General features: G+C 37.6%; 1 protein-coding gene across 1 annotated transcript in view; it reads left to right on the plus strand.

The window, feature by feature from the left end:
• SLC49A4 (solute carrier family 49 member 4) overlaps positions 1–17,103 on the plus strand; it is a 76,777-nt gene that overhangs the window by 42,152 nt on the left and 17,522 nt on the right. The window contains 3 exon segments of the mRNA XM_002922578.4: positions 3,423–3,490; positions 6,615–6,742; positions 15,776–15,958. Coding sequence (XP_002922624.3) covers positions 3,423–3,490; positions 6,615–6,742; positions 15,776–15,958 — 379 coding nt within the window.

Below are 17,103 nucleotides of genomic sequence, written 5' to 3' on the forward strand. Positions count from 1 at the left end.
AGTCAGTTAAGTGTGACCCATGATCTCAGAGTCCTGGGATCGAGCCCCACGTCAGGCTTCCTGCTCAGTGGGAAGCCTGCTTCTCCCTTCTCTCTGTCTGCCACTCTCCCTGCTTCTCCCTTCTCTCTGTCTGCCACTCTCCCTGCTTGTTTTTTTAACAAGGCCACCCACCTTACAATAGGCCCTGAACTCATATTTTTTTGTTTCCTAGGTCAACAAGGCTATTGATAACCCTCAGCCCCTTAGCTACCTTTTCTGAGATCAGCAGACACCCCAAAGGGAAAAGTGTCCCCAAATACCAGGCTTATCTTTCTGGATTTCCTTCCCATTCTATATCATGGTTCCATAATTCTGGAATTACCTTCTTGGCCTTCTGATGCCATCAGATGGATTTTCCCCTAGATTTTCTAGTTCTCAACCAGAGTATCAATCCAGATGACCAAGTGTACCTTCACCGTAAAAAGAAAGCCTTCCTTTAGTTTTCTAACTGATTTTTTTGGATGGCAGGTATTCTAAGCGTGCTCAATTCCAAGAAAGAAGAGTGTAGTGCCCATTTAAATGATTCTGATTTTGCAGATCTTATGCTTCACATTATAAATCCTGAGACGCCCTTTCAAGTATCTCTCTAATCACACCAGGTATTAAATAAAGTGAAATTTAAAATTAAATGAGCAAAGAGGGGGCACCTGGATGGGTCAGTTGGTTAAGCATCAGACTCTCAATTTCAGCTGAGGGTCAGGTTCTTGGGGTCCTGGGATTGAGCCCTGAGTCAGGCTCTGCGCTCAGCAGGGAGTCTGCTTGAGATTCTCTCTCTCCCTCTGCCCCCCCACCCTTGCATGTTCTCTCTCTCTCTTTAAAATAAATAAATCTTTTTTAAAAATTAAAATTTTGGGGGGCACCTGGGTGGCACAGTGGTTGAGCGTCTGCCTTCGGCTCAGGGCGTGATCCCGGCGTTATGGGATCGAGCCCCACATCAGGCTCTTCTGCTATGAGCCTGCTTCTTCCTCTCCCACTCCCCCTGCTTGCGTTCTCTCTCTCGCTGGCTGTCTCTATCTCTGTCAAATAAATAAATAAAATCTTTAAAAAAAATTAAAATTTTTAATTAATTAGTGGATAGAATATATATATATTATGAACAACGGAAGCCAAAAAGCACAGTTGGCCTGAAAGGAGCAGGATCAGTACAGTACAGTCAGATGCATAGTGGTTCTTAGCCTGACACAGGGCCCCACTCACGCAGGGGATAGATGGAAATGTTTGGGTGGGCCTTAGGCGACGGGCGCTAAATGCTCTGCAGTGAGAGGGGCAGTTGTGCAGAACAGAGAATTCTCTGGCCCCAAATGCCAATGATATGAAAAAAAAAAACACGTAGAGATAAATTAAGCCTCAGGCTGTTCTCTTTCTCCAGAGAGTACTTATCTTCGTTCTGGCATCAAACACTGTTAAGTAATTGTATTACTTAGAGTAGGCTAAGCTGCTATGAGACTTAGAATCCCAAAATTCTGAGGCTTAAGGAATTTATTTCTCATTTACATAGCAATCTAGGACATTTGTCCACAGTTTGGATAGCCCTTTTCCTCACACTGCTTAGAGACCGAGGCTGCTTCCACTTTGCAGCAGTCCTGTCCCCTCGCACCTTGTCATCGTATGCAGGGTTCAGGCTGCTGACTACATCCCAGTTCGAGTGGTCACAAAGGGAAGGGAGCGCAGAGGAGGCACACAGCCGTCTTCCGGGTTCTCGCCTAGAGGTGGCACACCTCCATTCTGCCCGCTTCCAGCGCATGTAGTCATATGTGTTTGAATGGCAGCTGAGACGTGAAATCCAGCTAAAGGCCCAGGTAGAAGATAACATATTTTGGTGCATAGGTGTAATGAGAAATATGACTAGGAAAATAATAAATGGTAGAAGTTAGTTTGGGCAGCTCTCAAGTGCCAGGTCAAGTTTGGACTTGGCCCTGTAACCACAATGAAAGCCAGTAGCTGTTTCTGAGCAGGAAAGTGGAATGATTGGGATAATTATTCTGGCAGTAGTGGGCAGAATAGATTGTGGAGACCGCTTAAGAAGCTATTATGGGGGGTGCCTGGGTGGCTCAGTCGTTAAGTGTCTGCCTTCAGCTCAGGGCGTGATCCCCGCATTCTGGGATCAAGCCCCACATCAGGCTTCTCTGCTGGAAGCCTGCTTCTTCCTCTCCCACTCCCCCTGCTTGTGTTCCCTCTCTCGCTTGTGTTCTTCCTCTCCCACTCCCCCTGCTTGTGTTCCCTCTCTCGCTGGCTGTCTCTATCTCTGTCAAGTAAATAAATAAAATCTTAAAAAAAAAAAAAAGCTATTACAGGAATCCAAAAGTAAGAAATAAGGTAATAAGCAATATGGTGGCCATGGGAAGGGAAAGAGGAGACAAAATGCACTGATACTGTTAGGGACACATAGAATTCCAATGGTAACCACTAACACATATTGAACATTTTACATTTATTAGCTTATTTAAATCTCAAAAAGAAACCCTTTGTTATCCTCATTGTAATAATGAGGAAACCAAGACTTAAGGATATGAATTGGGACAGAAGCCAAGTCATAGTAGGAGTTAAAGATACGTGAGTGATGGGTAAATCTAGGCAGCATTTGTAGATTGCTCTGAGAAAGTTTGGCCACGAGGGGAGGAAAGACATAAGACATTAGATAGATGGAGAATCATCATCAAGTAGTAATAACAGCCTTTACTGAGCACTTCCTGTATGCTGACCACTGTACACAAATTACCTCATTTGGTCCATTTTTTGGGTAAGAAGACATAATTCGTCCAGGGTCACAAAGCTGCTAAATGGCAGGGTTGGAAATGTTTTTCCATGAATGGAATGAGCTATGTATTTGAAACCCAGCTCAAATTGTCTTTCAGCAGTCTCCCTAGGAGCTCAACCCCCATTTCTCTCACTCTCGCTTGCTCTCTCTTCTGTGACTCTTGATACATCTTTAATTGTTGCCAGATGTTTGAGCACCTGATTATTTCCTAGTAGTTTCCTGTATGTTGCTTGTATTTAAATTTCTTGAGGTCAGTGACCATCTTCTGCCCTTTTCCTATTAAGAGTTCTAGTACAATGTTAGTACATGCTTGAAAACATCTATTTGTGAAAACATCTGATTATTTTGTTGATTTAAATATTCCAATAAAAAGTTCATCAAGGATGTACTTACTTAGATAAGTTGTATTAGTCACACATGAATCCTTTCATTTATTCATTTTCTTAAATAGTATTTTCTAGATTTGTTGCCGTTTAGCTATTGATTATATATTGAATTATACATGTTCATAGAAACTCATATGTATATATTGAATTATATATTGATTAGAGAGGCTCTTTTTTTCATGCCTTCTTAATTGTAACCTGATAGTCTTATATTAAAAGTGTCTGCACTTTCTCCACAGGTAGATGCTGGCTGGATTGGATTTTGGTCCATAGTTGGAGGCTGTGTTGTTGGAATAGCTATGGCAAGGTGAGAATATTTTATGTTAAACGTGAATGGACCAAACCAAAACCAAAAAACAGGAAAAAAAAAATGGCTGCTTTTGGTAAATGTTAAAATTCAGGGGGAAATAAAAAGGCAAAGGTCAGAGAAGGGCACTTGTTCAGTCTACAGGAAAATTCATATGCAGTAGAATTTGCTACTACAAGACACCTTTCCCAGGAGGAGTCTGTCCTAAAATGTTTTTGGAGGATGAAGATGTATTTCCAGCATAATTAAACCACCTCTCTCCGTATTATTGGAGAACAGCATCTACAAATGGAACCCAGATAAAGGTGATACGATAATAAAGACAAATTGATTACTTATCAAGAATAGAGAAGAATTGAAAAGAATCATTTTTAAGAGCATCTCTAGAACTTTCCATGAAAAGGGAGGATCTGATTAGCAGGTATTTATTTTCAGTCTTTTTTGGCACATACATTCTTGTGTTTTCCCATTTTGATGAAAAATGTGCATAAAGACTTCCAGTTTCACCAGACTCCCTTTGATCTTAACCTGTTATGACAACACATTTTTAGAATGAGTCAGAAGGAAAAGGTCTCATTTTTTTTCTGGGGGAAAAAAAAAAGGAAATATCACTCATCCAGGTGACTGCCTATAAAACTATTCTAGGTGTTTCCAAGGAGATAATACTCATTCACTTCCCTAATCATTTACCTTGTTTCATCAAAAACAAAATTAAGCAATCAACTTTACCAGAAAGAGAAGAATCTAATTACATATTTGGGGAGATCAAATAAGATACGTAAATCACCTCAATTTCTAAATACTTAAACATAATTGACACAGGATAATATTATATCTAAACCTTACAGTTTACATAGTGTTTCTGGGATAATGAAAGAATAAATTGACACTGTAATTTCGAAATCACTCTGAGGTTTTTATAAGTTAGGGAAATGTAAGAATAAAATCTAAAAGCTAAAGAAGAGGAATAGGAAGAGAGCATTTGTGGGAAATCACTACATAAATATATTGACCTGTCACATTTGACAGAATCCTACCTAATTTTTCTAATTAAATCTCCAAGCCGATTATAGTGAGTCATCATTAACCAAATCCTATTCTGAGCACCAGCTAGGTCAAAGAGGGAACTATTATGTATCAGAAATGACATCTCACATGTACCTTTCACTTTATTTTCGTTCTATAAACCCTTAATTTTATCTGTATAGAAATGGAGCTAGAGGGAAAAATGAGAGTGAGGACATTTCTAATTTGTTGAAATGGAAGTTCTAAAAAATACTACCCTTACTTTGGGATCTGAAATCAATTGTAGCTCTCTGCTAGGCCTAGAATCAATTTTAAAGTTATGTTCATAACACCATTTTGGGGATCCCTAGAACAGAATCTCCTTATAGACATTAGTGCTTGGTGAATTTTTAGGTAATTATGTTACTAAAGGCCACTACCAAATGTCCAACAGTATACTTTGATGGTATTACCCCACTGGAAAGGACTAGGTCTGCAAAAATAGCAGATCACAGTGGTTAGCTTATTCTTGTGTGATCTGGCCCTGTCAACGTCCTCACTGTTCAACTTTTTCAGCTCTGATTGTACCAGAAAACTATTTTATTCTCTTATGCCTTGCCATCTGCCTGTCAGACAAGTACATTCTTGCAGCATACCAAAACATAAACCAAAAAAGTGTTTGGTGGGCGTGAAATTATAACAGTTTTTGGATTTTCTTGAGGGAAATTTCTGTCAAGTTGTGGAACCTTTTTCAGGGTACGTAAGAATTTTCTGCTAGTGAACTTTAATAGTTGAGAACCAACCCAAGTCACTGGGCAAAGGTGCATCCATTTCTTCCACCAAAAGATGGCCTCAGCTGTCATAGGAAGCTATTTTAGTCTAGATAACGCTTACAAACGTGATTAACCTTAGCCCTTCGAATAAGCACAAAAGATTGCATCGAAAGTATTAAGAAGGACAGTAATGTAATCACAACAGAAATTAAGATCAATTTTAAAGCCTCAAAGTCGAAAAAACATGGGAAATGTTATATTTGGGGTGGGACCGGTTTTTCCACGAGAGGAACAATTCTCAAGGACAGAGTAAGTTGTATGTAGGCACAGCCAGAGAATTGTGCCCCTCCAGCCAACAGTTAGCAGATGAGGAAAAATGATTGGCAAATAGAAAAGCTGTGGGTCATAACTAAACAATAAGCATCTCTACCATTTGCCTTTTAATTTCATGTTAATTCAGAAAAAAGCAGGAATTTTGAAAACTTAAAATGCTATGAAGCGTAAGTCACAACCTTTATAGGGTAGTATCCGTTACTCCAGAGCTACATTCTTGCTCTCCCGGAGCTTGCAGTCTAGTAGGGAAGACAAAAAATAAACACATGCAAAAACAAGAGGAATGCCAATAGAGACAAATGCTATGAAGAAACAGGGTATGGAGATGGGATGGATGGTGAGGACTTCTCCCATGAGCGTGGAGAGTCTTACTGAAGACTCTGAGACCTGAACGACCTGGGGAGTAAGCAGGAGTAAGTCACGTCAGCAATGGGCGGAACCAGCATTCCAGGCAAACAGGACAAATGCAAAAGCTGCGTGTTGCTGTGGGAAACAACCCTTGCTTATATGAGAAATGGAAACAGGGCTGCCCAGCTGGAGAAGAGTAAGGCAGAAAAGAGTGGAGGCAGAGCCCAGATCATAAAGGAACGCAGGGGCTCTGAGGGTAAGCATTTGTATTCTCCGAGTTTGGATTTTGGAAGAGCCGACTTTGCCAGTTTATGTCAACAAGTTAGCCTGTTTTCTAAAACTAGAATAATACGTGCTCATTATAGAATGTTTGGAAAGTATAGAAAAATACTTAAGAAAAGTAAAAGTAGCATTTAAAACCACAGAATCCATCCTGTAAGTTATAGATCTTGAACAGAGATGACATTTTGTGTGTTTTTTAAGGGAAAAAAATATTTACCACAAAGTAACACTTATCACATACACACAAAATGTATGTTACTTGCTTTAAAAAGAACTCATGGAAACTTCTTCAGGAAATTATTGTTTAATGAAAGTGTGTCATTAATTTAAATAGTATCTTAAAAATCTAGGTAGAATTATAATAGAACATTGTTTCTTTTCAGGTTTGCAGATTTTATCAGGGGTATGCTGAAACTAATTCTTCTCCTCCTGTTTTCTGGGGCTACCCTATCGTCCACGTGGTTCACCTTGACCTGTTTGAACAGCATCACACACCTGCCTTTAACCACAGGTGAACACAAACTGTTTTGAACTTTGAATAGATATTTTCAGTTCACAAAAATATATATACCCTAAAAGTAGGAATTTTTCTTGTTTTCCATAACTAATGGAAATATAATAATTATTGTTATAAAACTATAAAAATTATGAAACTAATAAATGTACAGAAATGTTTCCCATGCCCAGGCATCAAACTATCTTCCCATCTAAAAGGAGTTCAAGAAATAATTTAAAATATTTTCATTGGTATTTTATGTATGGAAAGGTAGTATAATCTTTAAAGTTATATAGTGTGGAAAAGCCTATATTCTTTTAAAATTGATATCAGAGCATGATGCAAAGATTTTTATCTTCTTTATAGCCATTACATCATTGTTAAGCAGTACGGAAAATGAACAAAGGCATACAGCTATGATGTTTGAGGTATACACCAGGAAAATTCTTTCAACCAGCGCCTGTAGGTTATTCAGTCTTCTTGCATCATTAATACAAAACACAGCTTAATGGCAAATACCTATTGCAAGTGTATTATAGGCAGCTTGCTTAGCTCATCTAAGTGACCTGAAATATTTATAGTTGCTATTGCATTGTTATTAAAAGTATCATTTGGGGGGTCTGTATTAGTTTTCTATGGCTGCTGTAACAAGTTACCACAAATATAGTGGCTTAAAATGACACAGATTTATTGTCTTACATTTCTGTCAGTTAGAAGTCCAACCTGGGTCTCACTAGGCAAGAAAGAGTCAAACTCTAGGGAAGAATCCACATCCTTGCCTTTTCTAACTTCCAGAGGCCACCAACATTCCTGGGTTCGTAGCTCCCTTCCTCTGTCTGTTAAGTCAGCAATGGGTCAAGTCCTTTGCATACAACATCACCTGCACCTTTCTTCCAAGTCACATCTTCCTCTGAGCTCTCGTCTTCTGCCCTGCCTTCCACTTTTAAGGATCCATGTGATTACATCGAGGCTACCAGATAATCCAGGATAATCTCCCAATTTTAAGGTCGACTGTTTAGCAACCTTAATTCCATCTGCAGCCTGACTTATACGGAGACTAAAGGAACCTTCCTCTCATGGAGTCCCCATAAAACATACATGCCGCTGGGCAGTAGGCCCCGGTAGAGCCACTTTCAGACTCTTGTGTACTCTTACCTATGCAAGTGCTTGTTAAACAAGTAATCCTACAGTCTTCCAGTCTGCCTTCATAACAAATAATCCCATAATTAAACACATAATCCAGTAGGTGGCTATTACCTGCAAACAGACTTAAAAATCTGCATCTTTAGCAATCTTTTCTTAAAGGAAAGGAAGAAGCAACAAGAGCTCTCTTGGTCTATAAAATGATCTGTCATAGTATCCCAATTTGCATATGTGTGCTTTGTAATAAAATGACCAGCAATTTATATATCAGAGGCATCAAATTTTTCGAAGATAGTGTTTGTTTTAGAGTTCCTACCAAGCCAGCTTCCCTGGCGTGCCTCAGCAAATTCACAAGGGCATCATGGGTTATTTTGAATTTCTAAAGGAAACACAGGGATATTCCATATCTGTCAGATACTCTGTGAACCTCTAATTCAAGAGAGTTCCCAGTTTCATCATTAGATCCCTGCTGCATTCTTTTTGATAACATCCTATCTTTGCAAAGTTTGGTTTCCTGCAGTGGCTGTGATAAAAACTAAATACTGCACAAAAATCAGGAACAGGATATGAGGGTGGGTGTCAGTCTGATTCTCAGATTTGATTCCAAGATTTGAGAAGTCATGCAGTGCCCATCAGATTGCACGTATCTCATTACAAGTGATTGTGGTTATTTGAGAATGAAATAAAAACATATTTCTTTCAATATATGGGTATTATTTTTTAAATGGCCAGTAAATTGTTAGGACCTATATATTTCTTAAATGGTTTGGCCCCAGCTATGTAATTAACAGAATTGTTAGTTGTTTCTTTTAGCCTTGGGCACCATGAAAAAATTACTGAGGCACTAAGTGTGCTGTGAAGGAAGGTTTGGAAATTTCTGCCCTGTACCATCCTGCCAGGAATCCCCCTCTTTAATTTTTATTGCTTTGCCTATAAAGCCCGGTTGTCCAGAATAATAGTTTTTGGATACTGTGTACTTTTTATGTACTAATATTCCTACATTAGGGTTTTGAACCATTTTGGCAAGTATTCTGAGCCAGAATTTTTGTTCTATTTTATTTTATTCGGGTATAATTTCATAATTTAGCAGTTGCACAACATTCTGGTAGAATAGTTTTAGTTTACAACTCTTCTTATTCATGGCATCATACTCAGATTTGTGTGTGTGTGCATGGAACTGTATGTCAGTATGTATCTGTTAGATTTTATAAGAATAAAGTTGTGAGTATATAATGAACACATTTTGCCCTTGAATTAAGTGTAGAATATTCATTATAAGATATTACATTCATTAAACTTTATGTATTTTCTATTTGATAAAATTAACAGTTTATTTCTGGGTGCAGGCATTAAGAAAATAAATTTATACCTCCCTGTTTGTCTAGATTTGTAATAATGAGCATGTTTTACTTATTTTTTTAATGTTTTACTTTTATAATCAGAAAAAAAAGTATGTATTGAAAACTATACATCTTTTTAAAACTTAAAGGAAAATTGATATAATTGACCCTGGTCAGGACTATGTTTTTCTAGTCTGTCCTTGAAAATAGTTATGTTGGACAGAAAGGAAAGCAGACTTCTAAATTAAATCAAGGCCAGAATTAAAAGGTTGAGTTTGATGCGGTCATCTTCACAACCACTGAATTTATAAATTATGTTGTTTCCAATTGCAAGTTAGTTTTTGAATGTCACTTAGAAACTCCTTAAAGAAAGAAAAAAAAGAAACTTCTAGTAGATACTTTTTAAACTGCATTAAAAACTAGATTTTCACATTCCTTTCCTGAATGATCATGGTGGGTGTTTTTTTTCTCTTTCCTGATACTTACCTCCTAATAGTTACTTGCACGTGTGTCTTATCTCCCCCACCAATCTGAAAATCTGGAGCATGGACTTGTGCCTTATCAATTCTGACCCCAACTCCCACCCCACTACCTAGCACAAGCCCTGAGTAATGAATGAATGAGTAAGTGGGTGAATGGATGGATGAATGAAGTGTGTATTATCTCCATTTTGAATGTCAGTAGATATGACTTATGGCTGGTAATAGCAACTGTGGTCACTCTGTTATCCAGCAGTAGCTGTAGGCAGGCAAAAGGGCACATTTTAATGGAACAACGGAGAATTTGAATAAATCTGTCACAGATACTCTTACTGCCTTTTTAAAAACCTGACCTAATTCCTTTTAAGTAAAAGAGGTTTCATGAAAGAGAAATTACTACAAAATCTAATTATAGACAAATCTGGACCTTTAGACTGATATTTAAAGCCAGTAAGGGCAAATTCGCATTTCTTTTTTACCAGAGTCATTCTTTTTTTTAATGAGGAAAATATCTAGTCTTTTTCCCATTTCTAGTAAATTTAGTATTCCTGTTGTTACTTTTAAATATCAGAAGAACCTGCATGAAAAGTGTGAAAATGCATGCATTAGTTATAATTTTTGACATAATAAATTAAAAGCTAGGGGCGCCTGGGTGGCTCAGTCATTAAGCGTCTGCCTTCAGCTCAGGTCATGATCCCAGGGTCCTGGGATCGAGCCCCGCATCGGGCTCCCTGCTTGACGAGCCTGCTTCTTCCTCTCCCTCTGCCTACTGCTCCCCCTGCTGTGCTCTATCTCTCTCTGTCAAATAAAATCTTTAAAAAATAATAAAATAAAATATAATTTTGTTCAACCCATGTGTTACAAGTGCTGCTACTACTAAAACCTTCTGTTGCAGTATTTTTTGTGATCCACTGATGTTGCTATTATTGTTGCCATCTCTCTAGAAGAAAAGCTGATCATTCCATTCTATCTAGAGGTACAGCGTCTTGGTACATGTACTTGCTTATATACATCCGCTTGGAGGCTATCAGCAGTATGCTTTTATTTCCTTAAGGAAACTCAGTATTTAAAATTGTATTATATCGTTATTAATTGAAGTATCTTCAATATGGCAAATAAATTAACTCATGACTAGATAATGTGAGTTTCAAAATCTTGAAGCTCATTCTATATACAAAATTATGAAAAGACATTTTTCACCTTATCTGAAAAGTAGGTATCTAGCCCTCTTAGCCACAACTCACACAGTCATTTTTCACTGAACAGATAAATGCTTTGAAAATGGCATTTTGAAAAATGCTAGCACTTTGGTGTTGAGTTTGCTGAAACAATATAATTTGAGTTTTCCCTATTATATACCTAAACACTAATTTTTGAACCCATTTTACATTTATCATGATTAAAGTTCACTGTCTTGTTTGTAACTTTTTGGTGCTCTATTTTTTATTTTGTCATCTGTCTTATGTGCGATGACTTCCAGATTTTGTGCTCAAAACAGATTTGGGAAGTGTGCCTTTTGTGTCCATACCAATGAATAAAAGAAACACCAAGTCTTACTCTTTTTTTTTCCTTCAATCTGACACAGTGGCTTGGTAGAAAACAGGCTAGATTCTGTACGCCTTAATTATATTATTTTTAGCAATGCTAATTTACATTGTTTCTAAATCTTGACTTTCAGAACTTTGGTCACTTCATCTGTAAGATGCCTTACATGCTTCAAAGAGTCAGTAGGATGATCAAATATGATAATATATTTGAAAGCAGTGTTTTAAATCCAAGGTTCGAAGTTGTTTTTGTTATTAGTGGTGTCTTGAGAATCTCATTAAACGTCGAATGAAGTAGTTCTTTTTTTTTTTTTTTGAAGATCTTATTTATTTATTTGAGAGACAGTGCAAGTACAAGCAGGGGGAGGGGCAGAGGGAGAAACAGATTCCCCAGTGAGCAGGGAGACCAACTCAGGGCTCCATCCCAGAACCCCCGGATCATGACCTGAATCGAAGGCAGATGCTTGACCGACTGAGCCACCCAGGCGTCCCTGAATGAAATAATTCTTTTTTTTTTTTTAAGATTTTATTTATTTATTTATTTGACAGACAGCCAGTGAGAGAGGGAACACAGCAGGGGGAGTGGGAGAGGAAGAAGCAGGCTCCTAGCAGAGGAGCCTGACGTGGGGCTCGATCCCAGAACGCCAGGATCACACCCTGAGCCGAAGGCAGACGCTTAATGACTGCGCCACCCAGGCGCCCCTGAAATAATTCTTATCTGAAATTTTATGATTGTTTTATAACACTGATCACCTAAGGTTTGAGTGTTTGGGTTAATAAAAACGTATTTTATACATAGTTTTATTTCCCTAAAGTTTACTAACTTGGTTTGTCATTGGGCGCAGGAGTGGGGGAAGTAGTACTTTCAGGGTTATGATCCAGTTCATGTTCTTGAAATACATCCATTGTAACTGAATTTTGTGCTCCACAGGACTTTGTTTTTTGCAGTTTGAATTGTGGGCTTGTGAAATTTTATTAACTTCTCTGAAAAAAACTCCGCATCAGCATTGTGTTTGTTCTGCTAAATTACCTTGACTTTTTAATTGAGAGGCAGTTTATTATAATTTTAGTGTCAGCACTATAGAAAGTCATAGAAATATTTAACAATCATGTAGTTTGAACCCTCTCTGACGAGTAGGAAATTATCTTGTCTGCCTGACTTTTAATAGATGACATTCACCCACTGGATCTGCCAAGCCAGTGTGTAAAGATACCATATCAGCCTCTCAACTGAAAACTCAAATGGAAGTCAAATTCAAATCAGCCTCTAGTTTATGCGTGTCCCAGAGCACTGGGGAGTATATGAAATCAGTCCTAACACAGCTGCTTTTCCCCATGCTGATTATGATGATCTTAATTTAACCCTTTCCCGTGTAAACTATTTTTATTCTTTCTGTAATAACGAATGATTTCAGTACATCCATCCAGTTGTAAAACACCCTCTTGGTCGTCATGTTTATACAATACAAGAAGCAAACCCCTAGAGTGAGAGAACTGAATGAAAATACTTGCTTTTTGTTTACTAGCCTCTGAAGTTATTTCATCCCTCTCAGCCCATTTATCCTACGTGTAATAGGATTTCTTATAGAATGAAGTGGGAATATTTGTGTCAAGGATCCTGCACAAGGGCTGGGTTACGTGGCTCCCGGGTGGGAAGTCTGTGGGTCAGGCCACCCAGCGATAACGATTTCTGAATCGTGAGCTGAGAAACTTGCATGAGGGGCAGTTGGATTAGCTGCTACTTCATTAGTTCATAATAAAATTCTCTTTATTGCTAGTCAAGATGTGTACAAAATAAATAATTCAAGTTCAATTAGTAGTAAAAAGGTATACGATGAGAAATGTCTACCCTCCTATGGCCTCCAGTTTTTCTCTTTAGGGGCAACCCTGCATGTCCATTTCTTGGGTATTTTCCCAGAGAATTCTATGAATTTACAAAAGGGTGTGTGTATGTGTGTCCCTGTGTCCATTCTTTTTAAAAAGATAACACACTTTTCCACACCTTTTTCGCTTACATACCTTAGATGTCCTTAGTATCACTATATACAGAATTACTTCCATTTTTAATGGTTGCATAGTACACCTTTGGATGTTTGATGAATTTTTAAACAACCAACCCCCTATTGATGGACATTTAGCTTGTTTTTAATCTTTTCATATTACAAACAATATTGCATTGAGTGTTCACAATATTCTCGTACCTTAATAGCTATAGGATAAATACCTGGAAGTGGACTTTCTGGGTCAAAGAGTAAATGCAGTATTTATTTTGACAGGCATTTTCAAATGACCTATTAGAAGATGAACTACTTACAGTTCCATCAACAATGCTTAATTATAACAGAAATTTTGTCTGTGATGAAGATTTCCTCTTCCCTTCCCAGAATTCAGATACCTAGGAAGCCAAAATCAGAAGGGTTTTAATGAGCATGAAATGAGGCCAAGGGAGTGGAATGGTCTTAAGGGGTTTTCAGACCCACCTGCCACCAGGCTCTACTTTTCTGAAACATCCTGTCTCTCTCTCTCTCTCTCTCTGTACCATGCTTGATTGAAAATCAGTAAAACCAAAGCTGTCCTTCATGCTTTCAGTGAAAAGCATACTGATAGTCCCCTGTCTGTATGTCCTCATCATTATCATTTTTTCTTTTTTTTACAACGTGCAATTATTATATGCAGATTGTGGTAATTTTTCAGTTATTTTAACTTGCCTGATTACAAATTACATGTGAGGGTTTATTTCTTTCAGACATAAAAATGTCGAAAGGATTTTTTCCAAACGTGTTTCCTAAAAGCAGCTCGTTCTGTTAGTGGCTTGTGAATCCTTAGAAGTAGCATTTCCTGGTTCTTAAGAGTTTGATTTTTCCTGTCATTTATTTCAATATTTTCTTATTTCCAACTCCTAGACTCATCCGTGTTTGGGTCAATAGCCATCTCTGCTCTGAGTACCACTGACTGACCGATAAATTATTATAAAGTGTTTTGTAGATAGAATATGCTATAAAAGCTACCAGTGACATTCCATCCATACATTTCCTAATGTGCCACTAATGAGTCACGTGGAAGGGGCATGTGTTGATTGATTTATGTGGTCTGTGTCTGGCAAATACACAGTGAGCATGAGGGGTTTTGTTTTTAAGAATCTTGAAAATTACTTCATATTTTAAGTGGCATTTATTTTAATTACCAGATGTTTCCCATTTAATTCTGTGAATAGTTTGGTCACTGCTTTAGCCAGCAGTGTGTTCTTTATTCACTGTCATCCTTTTGTTTTCTCTCATCATGTGTATCTTCTAGTCAAAGAAAGTCAATATAATCACCAGCTATTTGTGTTATAGAATTACTAAATATTTTATAATCCTGAAAGGCTAGTGTAATTGGAGGAAGAAACAGGAGTTGAGGTTACTGTACAGAAACTTTTTTTCTTAATGAATACTTTTATTTAAAATATTTTCCCTGGAAAAATAAATAAATAAATGAATAAAATATTTTCCTGGGCGTTCCCCTCTACTTGCTGGACGAGAGGCTGCCCAGTTCACAAGTCATTTAATAAAGCCAATTAGATGTTCAGAATTTTTAAAAACAAAAAATAAATATTTTCCTAATAACCTTAGGCTTAGAATAAATTCTCATTATTATCTGTGGGTATTATATTAGTCTATAAGGGATGTGTTTTAAGTTTCTGTAGGATATCATTTTTTCCCCTCATTGGTTCTTTTTTTACCTTCGAATTTAAAGTAATGAAAGTTTGTATGCAGAGACAGTAGCTGTGAAATAGCTATTCAGAGTGGGATGCATTTCCCTCGACATTCTTCTAAGAATAATAATAATGTCCTTCTTCAAAGATTTCACTACGGAATCGGGTTAATGGGCTTTTTACTGCTAACCTGGGATCCTAACCACTATTTGTTATACATCTCTGGGTGAAATTTTTTTGTGTTCCAAGAAAATTACGTATACTTTTAAAAACTGTTGATATAAAACTCATTCCAAAATTGAAGACTAATTCTATTTTAAGTGTTTCTGTAGGAATTACGTACTGGGTATTTTTATTTTGTACTTGAGGATGATTACTGACCAGTCTCTTTAAGTATGTAATTTTCAATAACACTTAATGTTTCTTACATTTATTCTTAGATTTTAAGTTCTCTTTAAAATTGTGGAATGAATTTAGATTTCAAATTAAGTTGCTATATTTTATCTAAACATCTATCAGCCAGGAGTGTGACTAAGGGAGAAGAATCCTTGTAATTATTATTATAGTGGTAAATTGTTTCTGTGCTTTGGAGTAATCCATACCAAAAAGGCAAAGCAAATAAACTGGTAATCATCCAGCAACAAAACCTTCTCCTATCTACTCCACAAAACCTGAGCAAAGAGCTGACAGATAGTGATACATTGTCAGACTTCATCAGCTGCCACTGGAAAGATATGAAATGAAATTCCAGAGTTGATACTTATGAAAGAGAATACCCAGAAGATCTATCTAATAGGACTCACTGCTGCTACCATGAAACTAAAAAAGTGTTTGTGTTTTTATTTTAGTGACATTGTATGCCTCCTGCATTCTCCTGGGAGTGTTCTTGAATAGCAGTATACCTATATTTTTTGAGCTTTTTGTGGAAACTGTCTACCCAGTTCCAGAAGGAATTACTTGCGGAGTTGTCACTTTTTTAAGTAATATATTCATGGGAGTACTTTTATTTTTTCTCACATTTTATCACACAGGTAAGAAATGTGACTTTTTATTTCCTATCTAAATGTGTTACGAGAGAGGTTTGTGGCACTGATGTGTAGGGAATTTATATGGAGAATTCTCAACCAAAGCAAATTACTTTATTTGAGCTTTCACGTGCCAGTAAAAAAAAAAAAAAAAAAAATCCTCCGTTGTTTTCCTAAACCTGATCTAATGCTCCCTCACTCCCTAGAGTTTCTGGTTTCATTAACCTGGACTGGGGCCCTGCATTTGTATTTTTAAAAGCCCCTCAGGTGATTCTAATATGCAGTTTCTTTGAGAACCACTGGTATATTGCTTTTTAAAAGGTACTTAAAATCTACTATCTTAACATAAAATATAAATTAATGTCTGGGGCATATTTGTAGTATAAAGCCTAAGAGATGAATGGGGTCACCCAAGGAGTGTGTAAAATGTATAGAACAGCTCTGTGCAGTGGAACTTTTGTGATGATGGCAGTGGTCTTTATCTGTACTGTCCAGTACAGTTCCACTAGCCACATGAAACTAGTGCAAGTAAGGAATTGGATTTTTTAAAATTTCTTTTTAATTAATCTAAGTTTAAATTGCTGCGTGTGGCTAGTGAATTGGTTAGCACAGATACCGAGCGAGGAGAAGGTTGAAGTGAGAACCCAGGAGTACATCTTGGAAGAAAAGGGAGACCCTTACGAGAGAGAGAGGGATGGGGTCCTGAACTCAGCTGGAGGAGTTAGCCTTGGACAAAAGGAGTTAGGAGAGGAGGCAACGTGCGTGGGCACAGAAGCAGACACGTTTCCCGGGGAGATCGTTGAAGGAGGTCCTCCTTGATGGCACCAACTTCTGCTTATAAACCAATCTGTTAAGAGCTGGTGGGAGGACAGTGGAGAAAGGGCTTACAGAGAGAATGAGGCATTAATCTTTGAGGGGTGGGAGGAGACACTATAGGATCAACTGGAAAGGTTGCTGGGCATGTTGAAGGCAGGCCTGCCTGATGCTGGGGTCCATGGGTTTGTAGTGACTTTGTTTTGCATAGTTGTTTGGTTTTCTCTGATATTCTTTCCTCTCCTGTCCAAAATCTGTCTTACTGTTTCAGAAAATTTGAGTATAATTTTCTGGTATTCTTTTTTGCATGTTAAAATAAGGACTTATACACGTGATTC

The sequence above is a fragment of the Ailuropoda melanoleuca genome, chromosome 1 (genome assembly GCF_002007445.2).
Source record: "Ailuropoda melanoleuca isolate Jingjing chromosome 1, ASM200744v2, whole genome shotgun sequence".
NCBI classification, from domain to species: Eukaryota; Metazoa; Chordata; class Mammalia; order Carnivora; family Ursidae; genus Ailuropoda; species Ailuropoda melanoleuca.